The 15843-nt window shown below is 34.5% G+C and overlaps 2 protein-coding genes across 2 annotated transcripts; both read left to right on the top strand.

Annotated features, from left to right (window-relative positions):
- Positions 1-1861: 1861 nt before the first annotated feature.
- On the top strand, positions 1862-6863 carry LOC110726889 (transcription factor VOZ1-like). The gene is made up of 5 exons (XM_021906407.1): positions 1862-2092; positions 4073-4348; positions 4480-4638; positions 5196-5892; positions 6052-6863. Exons 2-5 carry the CDS (start codon positions 4127-4129, stop codon positions 6537-6539), a joined length of 1566 nt encoding a protein of 521 aa, XP_021762099.1. The 5' UTR covers positions 1862-2092; positions 4073-4126; the 3' UTR covers positions 6540-6863.
- Positions 6864-7915: 1052 nt separating this feature from the next.
- Positions 7916-13397, top strand: LOC110726890 (exportin-2-like). Its single transcript, XM_021906408.1, has 3 exons — positions 7916-8175; positions 8703-11639; positions 12926-13397. Exon 2 carries the CDS (start codon positions 8703-8705, stop codon positions 11628-11630), a length of 2928 nt encoding a protein of 975 aa, XP_021762100.1. The 5' UTR covers positions 7916-8175; the 3' UTR covers positions 11631-11639; positions 12926-13397.
- The last annotated feature ends 2446 nt before the right edge of the window (positions 13398-15843 follow it).

Below are 15843 nucleotides of genomic sequence, written 5' to 3' on the forward strand. Positions count from 1 at the left end.
GAGTTAAGAGCTATGAAGTACTTCGTATTTAAGAGATCTATTGTCATATTCATTATACAACCATCCATTACACAATCCGTTACTTGTTAATCAATTGCAACATACTCTGTATTTCTTTTTAATAATCTATAATTTAGATTTCGACCATTTATATATTTAAATAGATATAAGTAAAAGTTGTAAAAAGGATAAAAATTATTTTATTTATTTTGAAAATACATGATTAGAAAATTAACAAATTGCCACATGATAATAAAATTTTCTAAATCATTGTAAAGTTAAACCGCTTTTAAACATTCAAAAGGTATGTCACATAAGAGTAGAAATTAAGTAAATACTAGGTTAGATTCCGTGTCAGGTACAGTTTTTCACTCTTAGTTATGGAGTATCAATTTAAAATTGTATTTAAGTATAAAAAATAATTTATTTGGTACAAAATCTATTTCTTGTTTTATCCCAAATCAAGCAACTTAAAACATATTTTTTATTCAAGCTTTCTTCTATTTTGAACCTTGATGGCATTTTTTATTTTATTTTTTTATTTCACTTTTGATAATTTTTCATTCACCAATTATGTTAGGTTGAAAGATATATATATTCATGAACTTTTTACTATAAATAATCATTATACATTAAAAAGTTATTACTTAGATAGGAATTTATATAAATATATGGTAAGATATCTAAATTGGTAAATATATTTTTGTACGAGTTTTTCCTAAATTTTGGAAGAAAATATATTGTGTACATTCACTATCAATTTTTTAAAAGTATTTTTTTTAAAAAAAAAATACATAGGATACACCATAAGATGACATGTGTCATTGCTAGTATGTCTTTTAGTATATAATTATTGATTGATTGATTGATTTAACATAGTTTACATTGTGTTTATTTATATTTGTTTTTATGTTATTCTTTTTTGTATGGAAAGGATCGATATGCTTAGATTTGTTACTTAATTATTTCCCTTACTTATTACTTAGTACTCCGTATTAGTTTCCATTAAAAAAAAAATAAAAAATATTAGTACTCCATAATAGTTATCTATGAACTAAATGTTGTTGTACCATGTATATTTTAATAATATTAATTGTATAATATTTTCTACTACAAAATTAAAAACTTTAAATAGTGGACTATATGGCTCGTACAATTTTAGTAAAATCAATAAAATTCAGTATCATTTATACTCGTACAATTGCTCCATGTTGATGCCTCATTTGTCAAAGTTGGTGAACCAGCAGATATTGCAGGGATTATTAGGAATCATGACGGTACATGGTGCATTGGGTTCTATCAATGAGTCTATGCAAAGTCATCCCTTATGGCAAAATTGATGGCAATTAGGGAGGACTTGAAATTGTTGAAGCAGAAACAACTACATCATACCATTCATTTACGTACTCTGATTGTTCTAATGCTGTTGAAATGCTTCATGATCATGATTTGGCTCTTAATATGTATAGCAATGTGGTTAATGCTTGTAGGGAGCTATGGTGGCCGGAGATGGAGGTACAAATTAATTATTTAGGAAGACAATGGAACAAGCTAGCTCACATCATTGCCAAGACCTCAAGATGTTTAGATTATGAAATCAATGTAACTAGGACGCTTCCCGATCCCCCTTGTTATTGTATGGACCTCTATTTAGAGGATTATATTACACTTTGTAACGTTGGTTTATGCTAATTAAGTACTTTTTTCACCAAAAAAAAAAAAAAAAAAAAGAGAGAGAATACTAGTTTATTTTTAAATTTTTAAATTAAAAATAAAATTGTCCTTCAATATTTTTTTTATTTATTTTTTTATTTTAAAAGGGCATACGCATAACAACCTGGGTATATAGACTATAGAGGTTAACAAAAAAAAAAAAAAAAAAGTTATAGAGGTTCGAACCTACCGATGTGCAAAATTTTTGCAAGTAAAAGTTATGAACGAGTGTTGGTCTCGCGCCTGAAATCAACGAAGTAAACGCGTGGCGCCGTATAAATACGCAACTTGTTCAACCTTGCTTCTCCTTCTCCTCCAATCTAGGGCATCACTTCCGGCAACCACCGCCGTCTTCGGCGATTCTGTCTCCATTTCCGAGGTCAATCCCCTTTTTTCTTTGTTTTCCTATTTTTCTTTTTTGAATTCTAAACCCTAGTGATTGTGGTATACTGTTGATCTCATTTTATTGTTTGTGATTTTTGGGAAATTAATATGTTGATTTGTTGAAGAAATTTATATTATTTGTGGGATCGCATGGTTTTTGATTGGGGTTTCTGAGTGTAGAATTTGCAATTAAGTTAATTTTTAGTTTGCTAAGGAATTGATAAAGATCAATAATCTCGTTTGTTTGTGCAATATAGTGATATGATGTCGACCGAGTAGGAGAAGATCATTGCAATTTTGTTAGGGTACATTAGTAATGTGTTGACCGAGTTTTGAGGAGATTATTGCAATTTGTTAGTGTAAACTAGTAATGTGGTGACTTAGTACGAGGAAATTAATGCTATTTTGCTAGTGAATTAATATATTATATGGTGATTGAGTAGGAGGAGATCGTTGTAATATGTTAGTGTGAACCCGCCGCTGGTCATATACATATAGAACGCTCCGCCCGCCACCGCATATGTAGAAAAAAGGGGAGCGGGGAAGGATGAACATTTTACTTTGCCACATGAGGTGGCGAGTTTGGCAGTATTTGGTGACCGAGTAGAAGGATATAATTAGTAATGTGGTGACTGAGTAGGAAGAAATCATTGCAATTTGTTGTGTAAATTAGTAATAGGTGACCGAGGAGGAGAAAATCATTGAATTTGTTAGTGTAAACTACGAATATGGTAATTGATTAGGAGGTGATCATTGAATGATGCTCGATTATCCGACCAGATTATCATATCGAGTATGAGTGACTGCACTCAACATCAGCAGCCCTTGAAGAAGCGCAAAAAGAATTTGAAAGCTAATCTTTCTGAACAAGAAATTAGTAGGATTAAGAAGAGAAAGACAGCTTTTTTTTGTTGCTTGAATCGCCTGCAAATTATCCAACTCAAGGTTATTGATTTTTAAATTTCTAATTGATTTTATTATTTTTCTATTTTGTTTCTCATTTTTGTGTGTTCATTGCTGGGTACTTGGGTGTAAACACGGTTTTTCAATGAATTAGACTGAACAATTATAAGGTCCCTTTTCACTCAACTTATTTTGACTTACTTATGACAAAATAAGTTCAAATAAATTTATATGGAAGATGATTTGCTACATTGAACTTACGCTAAGATAAATTAAGGTTGTTCAAAAAAAAAAAGCAGCTAAGATAAACTAAGATTATCTAATAATTTTGAAGGGTGAGGGTGGATGTGTTAACATACTATTGATCCCAAAACTTGGGGTTAGTATTGAATATACAAAAGGTGAAATTTTTATTTGAAGTACTTGTTACTTTGTTAGTGCTAACATCCACTTTACATCATTTTAATGCTAGATTTGATAACTACTGAATATTAGATTACCCCTGTTATCCGATCTGAATAAATACTGGCTTTATCTTAGTGCAATAATTGAAATCAATTGCAAATTAAATTGTGCTCTATGTTGTTTTGCTTTTGGTTATATATTCTTTACTCCCCAAGATGTTTATCTTACCTACTCCGTATGATTGACTAGGACATAAGTAACAGGATATCTGATGACAGGTTTGAATAATATGGGATAGGTTTGATTAGAGGTGAATAAGCTCTTTTTGTATTTCCCTAAGCTTGTGCTCCATGTTGCTTTGGTTTTGCCATTTACTTTTTACTCTTATCCTTAACATTATTCTTTCAACTTTCTTAGTAATTGTCTCGCTTTCAATTTTGCAAAGAACGGTTGCAATCGTGTTGTTAGACACCTAATATCCCCCATGTACCTGGACTGCCAGACCACTCACAGAATAGAATACGAAAAGTTTAATTGAGAATATCATTACTTTTTTTTTCACTGGATTTTCTTAACTGTAAACCTCTCCTTGTCCTCAAACTAGATTTTATTGCTACAATTGTGTGTGAAAGATTAGTGTTATTAATTTTTTCCTTGTTGAAATTAGGTTGGACAACTTGTAGCATGTAAAGTTTGACATCTGAGGATAGTGAGAGAGAAGATGGGAAAAGATTCAAAGAACTGCAAACAACCTTCTCACCGGCTCTTAAAGGATCAAGCAAAGAATCGAATTGAGGGCCTTCAATCAGTGTTCAATGAACTTCAGGGTGCCATGAAGGAGAGTCGGGTCGGTGATGTTGCTACTTTGGAACAGCAAGTTAAGCAAATGCTTTGTGAATGGAAAGCTGATCTCTCTGAACCAACTCCAACTTCTTCAGTGCCTGTGTGTATCTCTCTCTCTCTCTCTCTCTCTCTCTCTAGATTACAACAACAACAATAATCACAAAGCCTAAGTCCTAAAATGATTTGGGATCTTTTCTTTAGATTGAATAACAATATTTCATTGATTTGCAGGAAGACAGTCTTGGGTCATTTTCTAAAGAACTTGGTCAGCTGTTGCAACAATTTGAAGTAGAAGATGATGCAACAAGTCCATTAACAGCACCGCCTATCATGAGGCATGGTGATGCCACCTGCACATATGCAGTGCCAAACTCTGGAGGAGATGTGGAGGTCAATTTTCTCTTATATATCCTTCCTTCTTGCCAACCTTGTATTAAAATAAATTGGCAGCCAATTAAAATATAACTTGGGAAGCCAATGTTTGCTGAGTTATTGTTGTAAATCTAAAAGGATGAGTAGCAAGTTGGCTGAAATCTATGCCAGATTGCCATCATTACTTTTCACCTCTATTTTTATACAAACATGTTCTTATGCCTACGAACAAAAGAACCATTCACAACCTTTGCTTTTCTTTCACCTCAAGTCACTGAGAGATGAGAGCAACCTTTTAGAGTGCAGATTGTTCTGATTTCTGTTATCAAAAGAAAGAGAAATTAAACCTAATATTCAATCTCCCCAAAGTAAGGTTTGTTCAATATTATTATCCTTCTAATGTGCGATGGAGTTTGTTTTGATTCTAGGGAACAATAATTATGTAAGTGTTCTTAGGCGTTTTATTACAGTAACTTCATGACCGTTGGAAATCTCCACTCTCTGTGTAGCTAGCTATTAGATATGTGTTCCTATAGTTCTGCATGACATAACTCATATACTTGGTTTGTTTACAGGTTTGCTACTTGAATCATACACCCCAGCAACAATTTCAAGGTTTTCAGATTCATACACCTCAGCAAAATGATTTCGAAGGTTTCCAAAATCATATATCACAACATGGGTTTCCTGACCTTGACAATCATACACCACAGCATCACGAACTTCCAGGTTTTGTGAATCACACATCAGAGTCTCAAGACTATCAAGGCTTTGCGCATTGCAATAACGCTGCTACTAATATGCAAGGTGGAATGATCAATAACTTTGAAGCTTCAGGTCTGCACAATATGGTGCTTAATAACTTTAACATGTCTACTCAACTGGATGAACATCAGAATCTTGACAGTGAAATCTTTATCAGTGCCAGCGGCATTGAGAATTGGGGATTGAATGACATTCCTGATTTCTTGGGTGTATTGCCGAACGTCAACCCTCCGCCATCTGCTTTCTTAGGTCCAAAATGTGCTCTATGGGATTGCGTAAGACCTGCTCAGATGTCTGAGTTCTGTAAAAACTACTGTAGTGCCTTTCATGCTGAGTTGGCAGTAAAGGAATGCCCTCCAGGAACTGTACCTATCATGAGGCCTGGAGGTATAGGGTTGAAAGATGGTCCACTTTTTGTGGCTCTTAAGTCAAAGTTGGAGGGAAAAGATGTGGGCATTCCAGAATGTCTTGGGGCTGCTTCTGCAAAATCTCCATGGAATACTCCTGGTCAGCATGTTTAATGATTAGTTAGGCCTCTGCCTTGCCAAACCACAGATATTAGGATGAAATTCAATCAATTTATTATATTATGCTACATATGAAGTTGATATTTGTATATTCTGCTATCCTTTTTGTTTACTCATTTGGTCTTATTTGGGCTTGCAGAACTATTCGATGTTTCAATCTTGGAAGATGAAAAGATAAGAGAGTGGCTCTTTTTTGATAAGCCTAGAAGAGCATTTGAGACTGGAAACAGAAAGCAGAGGTCATTGCCAGACCACGAGGGGCGTGGTTGGCATGAGTCAAGGAAGCAGATTGCGAAAGAGTACAATGGCCAGAAGAGGTCTTACTATGCTGATCCCCAACCACAGAAGGACTTAGAATGGCATCTATTTGAGTATGAGATCGATAATTGCAATACTTGTGCATTGTACCGATTAGAACTAAAGGTTGCAGAGGAGAAGAAAAAGAGCCCAAAGACAAAAGTATCAAATGATCCCCTTGTTGATCTACAAAAGCAGATGGGTAGGCTCACTGCTGAAGGTTCGGCTGAGAACAAGCGCTCTGGGAAGGGCAAGGCAAAGGTCAGTATGAATTCAGACCATGGTCCAAATATTGTAAGTGAGACTAATGGATCCGGTGGTTCTTCTTAAAGACATTTTACTGAACAGGTTAAATCTAATTATTAACAGATACACTGACAAATTAACTTCTCATAGATGTAGTTAGCAGCTTCAGGGGCCTTTTTTCTTGTTTGGGGCCTTTTTTATTTAGTTTTTCTTTGCACATTAGGCTCTGTTCTTGTTAAGTTCTTTTTTATTGGATGTATAGTTGAACATATGGCTGAAACAACTTTGTACTCTTCCCTTGAAGAAACTGGTGGCTGGGGAGAGCAATACGCGTTTCACTTTTCTACTCTTCCAGATCTTCGCAAGATTTATATAGAAGGAAGCCAATATATTTTGTATTCGACAACATCACAGAAATTCCTCAAATCAAAGCGATGACTTTAACTCACACCAGAAGATATTATTACTCCTAATCTTTACCTTAGTAAGCAATTTGGCAAGTACTTTTTGATGCATCTAACAAGTCAATATAACTAATGTGAGTGAGCCCTCTATTTGAATTTTTTGAGGAGTGAAAGTTGTTTAGAGACATGAGTATCATTATTAGATAGGTAAAGTGGATACATGTAATGAGGGTAAGCCGCTATTAAAATTACAAGTGCTCGTAATGTTTAATTACTTAGCTATGGAAAAGAGGTAATATGTCATACTTCTCAATTTATCTATAGTAATTTCTATACCTTCGTTGATTTTTGACTTGTTTAATGAGTCAAGCTTGTCAATACACAAATTTAATAACTAATATCTTTAATTATTATTTTTGAACACAAAATCATAAATCATTGATATTTTGAAATACATATCGTGACGAATCTAACAATATCTCACAAGACTATATTTTGCATTACTTATAAATCAGAAAACATCAAAGAGAAGTGCGTGAATAGTACTAAAGTTAAAACTAAGGGTAAAAAAGTTTGGTTTACGGTTTGGTTTATAGCCCAAATCAAAACCAATTCATGTTAATTTGATTTGAGATTTTTTCAAACCAAACCAAATTACTAATTGGTCTAATCTAAACCAAACCATTTCTATCCCGTTTTAAAAAAATAAACCAAATCAAATTTTTGAACCAAGCGTATTGGGCCTAATTTTTAAAACTGAAATAAATCAAACAAAATGCTTACAATGTCATGCCTTAGCAAATTCAATTCCTAATAAAACATAAAAAAAAATGATCAACTGGGCAAACAATTAAAAGTTCTGGCTTATGTAATTTGGTTTTTATTAGGTTTCGATTTTTTATAAACCCCAAACCAAAAACAAACCATAAACCATATTTTTTAAATATTTCCAAACCAAATCGAACCATATTACAATCTAAATAAAACCAAATCAAATAAGTAAAGATTAGTTTTAAAAAATTGAATTACTTTCGAGCCCAAAAAAAATGTGTTAACTAAAAACAACAGAAGTAATAAGTAAAAATAGGGTGAACTAAACGTGGCTAATGCACGGGCTAAGTCGCTAAGGCCCAAAAGCTAGTACATAATTATACGGGTCCAAAACCAGTATTTGTCTTTCTTTTCCCCCCTCTTTCGCTCTCTCAGTTTCCCATTGAAGCGCACTCCAAGTTCTCCATTGAAGCGCACTCGCACTCCAAGTTTCTCCATTGAGGCGCCTTTTGATAATTGCATCCTCCATTGAAGCAGCTTCTGAGGTAAGTTGTTGTTTCTTTTTGTAATCATCGAATATCAATTTCACAATCTAGGGTTTATCTTGATTTAATTGTCAGTATAGTAAATTTAGGGTTCGAAATTTGAACTATTGGTTCTTATTACTTTGGTTATGAAAGATCATAACGAGCGATTATGTTGCCAAAGAAGAAAAGTTATGAGCCTGTTTTGATGATTGAATCGAATTATGAGCCTAAAATTATGCGATTATTCGAGCCTGATTTAATAATTGAATCAAATTTGGTTGCTAATTTGTTGCAGAACCTTTTAATGTTAGGATTGAACTATGAAATTGGACCTATTCCCTGGGCCCAGGACGGCCTCGCCTCCTGCCCTGGCTCAGGGATGGGACTAACCATAATTGGCTTGTGTTCGAGGTTTCGTGCTATTAGTTAACTTGTTTATTTGATACATTATCTGGATTATCCGAAAACAGGAGAAAAAAGAAGAATTTATAAGAGTTGTGTAAACCTTGAGCTGAAACTTTTTTTTTGGTTGATTTTGGTTGCAGATGGCAACCAGTCCAGAAACTCTGGAGTTTTTGTCAAAATGTTTTATGAACTCTCTCTCTCCTAACCATGAGCCTCGACGCCAAGCTGAGGCAAGTCTTGGTGAGGCAGCTGAGCAACCTAATTACGGGTTGGCTGTTCTTACTCTCATTCGTACGCCAGGCATTGGTGAGGAGATCCAGCAAGCTGCAGCTGTGAACTTTAAGAACTTTCTTAAAGCTCGATGGGCACCGGCAGCAAGGCGCTCTGAACCTAATGTTCCCTTGCCAAACCCTATTCCCGATACTGAAAAGAAGCTGATTAAAGAACACATTGTGTCTTTGATGTTGGAGTCAACACCTCGAATCCAATCTCAGCTTAGTGAGGCATTGGTGGTCATTGGCAAACATGATTTTCCTAGGCAGTGGACGGAGTTGCTTCCAATGCTCAATAGTAGGCTTCAGCAAGCACTCACCGAGGGTGGTAATTATGCAGCTATAAATGGGATTCTTGGGACTGCCAACTCATTGTTTAAGAAGTTCCGACATGGGTATGGGACAAATGATTTGAGGTTGGATTTAAGGTATTGTTTGGATAACATGGCTGTCCCATTGTTGCAATTGTTTTCCCATACTGCATCTCTGATCGACTCTGGTGTCAGTTCTGGTGCTTCCGCAGCAAATTTAAAGCCTCTATTTGAGTCACAGAGGCTTTGTTGTAGAATCTTTTATTCCTTCAACTTTCAGGAGTTGCCTGACCTCTTTGAAGATAATATGGAACCATTTATAAATGTATTTGGAAAATATCTAACTACTACATACCCAGCCCTTGAACAAGGAGGTGAGCAAGCTCTTGTTGATAATCTTCGTGCAGCTATCTGTGAAATATTGACCCTTTATGTCGAGAGGACCGAGGAGCCTTTTGAAAGATATGTGGGTGAATTTGAGAAAGCAGTGCGAAGCCTCCTTATCACCGTGTCTGGATCTCCAGGTCGTGATCATCTTGCGATAACTGCTATCAAATTCTTGACAATGGTCAGCACAATGGCACACCACTACAAGCTGTTTGATGATGCTTCTTTAGATCAGATATGTCGAAGCATTGTCATCCCAAATGTTATGCTGAGGGAAGAAGATGAAGAGCTCTTTGAGTTTAACTATATTGAGTTTATAAGACGGGATATGGAAGGGAGTGATGTTGACACTAAGAGGAGAGCTGCATGTGAACTTCTCAAAGGAATTGCAACTCACTACAGAGAGAAGGTTGCTCCCATGGTGAACAATGTCATACAGACCATGTTGGCTAAATGTAATGAGAATCCGGCTTTGAATTGGAAATACAAAGACTCTGCTATTTATCTGGTTATATCACTAAGCACTGTTAAAGCTACAGGCCCTAATGTCTTGACGGGCTGTTTTGATCTGCAATCATTCTTTACATTGGTGGTTGCTCCAGAGCTTCAGAGTCAAGATGTTAATTCATTTCCATTGCTCAAGGCAGGTGCACTTAAATTTTTGACAGTATTCAGAGATCAGCTTCCAAAGTCTAGTGTGATGTCCTTGCTTCCTGAAGTGTTACGATTTCTTGGTGCTGAGTCAAATGTGATTCACTCTTATGCTGCTATTTTCATTGACAAGGTTCTTTTGGTTAAAGATGAGGGGGGTAGAGCTAGATATGTTGCATCTGATATTGCACCTTTTCTCCCTGTGCTGTTGAATAACCTTTTTATTGCGCTGAAGTTTCCTGAATCTGAGGAGAACCAATATGTTATGAAGTGTATTATGCGGGTACTTGGTGTTGCGGATGTTTCTGGTGATGTTGCTGCTACTTGCATGTCTGGGATGGCTTCCATTCTTAACGAAGTGTGCAAGAACCCTAAAAACCCTATATTCAATCACTATTTATTTGAGGCTGTTGCTGTGCTTATTAGACGGGTGTGTGACAAGGACCCCTCTGTCATATCACTGTTTGAAACTAGCCTCTTTCCAAGCCTTCAGACAATTCTAACAAACAATGTCATTGAGTTCTTCCCATATGCATTCCAGCTCCTTGCACAGCTTGTTGAATTGAACAGGCCCCCGTTGCCACCACACTACATGCAGTTCTTTGAGCTTCTTTTGCTTCCTGATCTGTGGACCAAATCTGCTGATGTCCCTGCTCTAGTGCGTTTGCTTCAGGCTTTCCTTCGGATGGCTCCCAACGAACTTAACCAAGGTGGAAAGCTAGATGAGGTGCTTAATATATACAGCAAGCTTCTTCCTTCTTCCAGGACAGAGGAGCAGGCTTTTTTTGTGCTCAACACAGTTGTTGAGAACCTTGGGTACGAAGTGATTGCTGGGTATCTTCCGAAAATTTTGGTTTCGTTGTTTACCCGTCTCCAGACTAACCAGACCCCAAAGTTTGTTAGGTGCTTTATCATATTTATGTCTCTCGTAATAGTCAAGCATGGTTGGAATAATCTTGTTGATGCCTTTGACCGTGTACAGCCTGGTATTCTTCTAACAATTTTGGAGGTGTTCTGGGTTCCAAATCTTAAGCAGATCACAGGTGCCACTGAGACTAAGCTAACTGCAGTGGCTTCAACAAAACTCTTGTGTGAATGTCCTGCCCTTCTAAAACCCGAATCTTCTAAAATTTGGGGTAAAATGTTAGATAGCATTGTTACGCTTGTTACCAGACCAGAGGAAGAGAGAGTAGAGGAAGAATCTGAAGTTCCAGATTTTGCTGAGACAGGAAGCTATTCTGCTACATTTATTCGCCTTTATAATGTCAATAAAAGAGATGATGATCCGCTCAAAGAAATTAAAGATCCAAAGCAGTTTTTGTTAGCCTCTTTGAGAAATCTTTCGGACTTTTCCACTGGGAGATATGGACAAGTTATCAGTGAGAATGTAGATCCGGCCAATCAAGCAGCACTGTCTCAGCTTTACAGCACTTTGACCACTGCCTAATATGAGCAAGTAATGTTTCCAAATTCCTTTCTTTTATTTTGGGGGTTTAAATGACTATGAATGATTACGTCTCTTCTATTGCTTGCTGTAATTGAATTGCTTCTCTTGTTGATTTCGTTGTATCATGACTGTTCTGCTAACGTGTGAGATTCTTCTTTATATCGTCTTAAATGACCTTTAGGCTCTATGTAAAGGCTTTTATTTGTTCTTGATATATATATATATATATATTTATCGCCCCACCCCCACACTTTTTTCCTTGTACTGTCTGTAAATGATTGTGTGTGTGTGTGGGGTTTTTTTTTTTTTTTTTTTTTTTTTTTTATATATATTACCTACAATAGCTTGTAATATCAGTGATCATGTAATGATGTAAACGGGCTTTTATTCACTTTTATAAACCTCCTAATTTACTTATTCTGCTTATTTAGCAATCAGTTACAAGGGTTCCAAGGCATATTGTTGATATTTTTGTTTACATTGATGTGCTGTCTTATATACTTCACTGTTTTGCTGCTTCTGTGTGGGCAATGAATTTTGAGTATTTTTTTCATGGTGGATCATTGGGTTAACTAGAGATGTTTGTCTTTGAGTATATTTCTTACTCGTGTTCATTTATTGTATCTTGCATTCTTGTGGCTTCACTGCTTTGGATAGCTACTGATTATGGCTGAGCCGAATGATTTGCTGTTCAGGGAGCATTTTGCAACTTTCGCCTTGCTCCTATTTGAATTTCTAACTTGGTGGTTTGATTAAACACTCAATTTTTATGTCCTTTGTTCATGTAATGTCCTCATTACTTAAAAGTAGTTCAATTTTCTCATATGCTTATCCTCATTGCTACAAGTAAAAGTTTGATCAACTGTATTTTGTTGCTTCTAAGAGCATGAGATTGTATAAAACTTTGAAAAAAGGAAGAGTACAAAAAAACATTGTGATATTCGTATAACATAAATGAATTGTGATAATTTTAGGTTTTTTTTTTTTTTTATGTTGATGGCCACTTCTTCCATTAGTTGAAATATCAAATAGGTCTTTGTTGTTGCGTTGTTGGCTTCTGCCTTGCATAAACTGGAACTATGATTAGTTGCTCTGTGTTATGCAGTTGCTCTATTCATAACCTATACTTTAGCATATTGTTTGTATTGCATGACACTATAAAATGCATCATGTTCAACAGTTCAAATGTTTAGTTGTTTCACTAGGTTTTTCTTTGTGAAATCTACATGGGGTAAAATTATGCTCCAGCCAATAACATGCGGAATCTGTACTGATTTTTTTTTTGTTTCATGCAGGATTATGGTCCATGATAGAGTGAGTAATTGCTCTCAGATGAATGCATTTTGGGTGTCCTTCTTGTGTCCAATGTGGGTGTTCTTTTCGGGAGTGATGCGGTGGTTGGGCAAATCAGTGTGCGCTAACGAATGCATATGCTGATGTGTGCCCATGTTTCGGCTAATGCCTTCTATTCTTAAGTGTTTCACGACTGCAGTTTGATCATTGTGATGCTCTGCAGATATGCATTAGTATTTTGTATCAAGTCTTGCAAGACTGTAGCCGCTTTTGTCGCTTGTTGAAGGGTTTTGTTTATAGATGTAGAGTGTATCAGTTGGTGGTTTATTGAATTTGGTCGATTTTAATTTTGGAAGAGAAATATGTTATAGAAACTTACCTGAGGAAATATTTGGTTCCTAAATTTTAATGAGTAAACACAAGTGTCGGGACTTTATTATCTAGATTTACTTGTATGGTGATGATTTTCTACAAGCTGGATTTATTCCTTGTTTGGTAAAAAGCTTTTAGCTTATTTTGTCCAATTAGAGGTTTGACCAATCTTTAAAGGTGTTTGGAAAATAGTTTTAAAAGAGTTTTTTCGGCTCAAAAAGCTCTTTTAGAAAAAGCTCATTGACCTTGTTTGGTAAAGAGGTTTTTGAAAAGCTTTTACCTTATTGAGCACCATTAGAGGTTTGACCATTTTAAAAAGCATTTTTGGTGTTTGGTAAATAGCTTATTAAAAGAGCTTTTTGGATCCAAAAAACTCTTTTTGAAAAAGCTCATTTTAAGAGCTTTTTGCAATTAGTTTATTGAAAAATTAGCTTTTGGGTATTAAATACACTGAAATAGCTAATAATAAATAGCTATTTACCAAACACTTTTACATAATCAGCTATTTACAACTAGTTAGTCGTATAAGCTAATATAACCATGTAGTCAAACCAGTTAATACAATCAGTTACATCAATCAGCTAAAAGCTAATTACCAAACAGGGCCATTATAAGAGCCTTTTAAAATTAGCTTGTTGAACAATTAACTTTTTGCCTCTTAAATACACTAAAACAGCTAACAATTAACATCTATTTACCAAACACTTTTACACAATCAGCTAATGATATCCAGGTAGTCAAACCGGCTAATATAATCAGCTTGTCAAATCAGCTAATATAATAAGTTATATCAATTAGCTACCACCTAATTACCAAACAGGGCCTTTGGGGAAGTATGGGTAAAATATGGCATGGTTTTGAGATTGTTATATACTCCCGGGTGTATCATACACCCAATTAATATAAGATTAGTTTTTTGCTCTTTATTTGATGATTAAATGAAAAACAATCATCAAATAAGAATAAAATATTTATGAGTGTACCGTACAACCGGGTGTATATAACAAATTCCAGAAAATTTATACTCCGTATAAAATTTTTATATACTTAAATTGTCACAAACAAAACTTGTTTTACACATTTCTTTAGGCAAGTTGCCAATACATGTTTCGGACGTTAATATCTTCAATTATTATTACCAAAAAAAATAAAAAATATTTCCTCTGTTTTCTTAATGCTAGAGTTGTGAGTATACAAAGTTTTAGGAGGTTTTAATTGACTTTAATAAAATGAGATGTTAATGCCTTAATGGGGTAGGAAGGATAAAAAAAATTTAAATAAATAAAAAAAATTGTAAGAAAAGATAGTAGGGTTGTTATTTTATTGAAAAGTTACGAGACATGAGAGGGAGTGAGGACTATTGAAAGAGTGAGAAATGATAAAGTAAGAGAGAGAGGATCATGAGTAAAGTTATATTATTAAAATGCAAGGGATTTGCAAAAGAAAAAGTGTGTCATTTTATAAAAAACGGCGGAATAAGGCAATTGTAGCATTTAAAAAAACAGAGGGAGTACTTCAACTTTTTTTTTTCCACACCTTGTTTATCCCGTTTGTCAACAAGTTTTAACCATTAATATCTCTATTTATTAATGTGAATGAATTATGTAATAAAACTGATGAAAGTTTACATTGAGACGAATGTAACAAGATTTTACATGACTCCCTTCGTGTTTTAATAAGTGTTACAGTTTGACTTTTTTTACTATTCACATGATGGTTTTGACTTGATTAATTTACTAATATATAAAAAACAAATGTTATTGTATAATACATCATTAGATTCGTTATAATGTATACTTTCATAATATCAATTTTCCTATAATTTTACTTATATATGATTAGATAAATTAATGGTCAAAGTTGTGTCTCGACATGCGTGTTTGATCAAAGTGTAACATTATTAAAACACGGAGAAAGTATGTATTATGCATGTTGTCCGTGACTCTGTGTAAAGTGTTTGGACAATAAAAGATGCTATCTTTTTTATTTTAACCTAAGATGGGTAATTGCAAAACCATAAATGTATAAAACCCAATGTGTTTTTCTTTTTATACTCAGTTTAATTTTTTCAATTGTAAAAATTATTAGAGTTATATGGTTATATTCATGAACATTATGTTATACTTCCTCCGTTACTTTTTTTAAATGCATCATTTTTCTTTTTGAAAAGATGCATATTAACTGCATCATTTTCTTATTAGTTATTTTTTTTCTTCCACTTTTTGGTTGTGTTCACACACAAAATACTCTGCTTATTTTTGTTCACAAGTGATAACAACCATTATTACCCACTTTTTTATTTTTTTATTTTTTTAATCTCACGAGGAAAACTTTTTTTTTTTTTTTTTTTGAGGAACCATGAGGAAAACTGATTATGTGACAATTAATTGTGTCAATTGTAATTGTCATTTTCCTTTACCTTTACCTTGTAGTAGGAAAACATTGTAATTTGATATCTTGTGACTTGTAGTATGGTAGTAGGATAATATAGTAATTTGGTCATCTTCAATTTGTAGTTTGATATCATTATGCATTAGGGAATGTAGGG

This window comes from Chenopodium quinoa, unplaced genomic scaffold (genome assembly GCF_001683475.1).
Source record: "Chenopodium quinoa cultivar QQ74 unplaced genomic scaffold, ASM168347v1, whole genome shotgun sequence".
Taxonomy (NCBI): domain Eukaryota; kingdom Viridiplantae; phylum Streptophyta; class Magnoliopsida; order Caryophyllales; family Amaranthaceae; genus Chenopodium; species Chenopodium quinoa.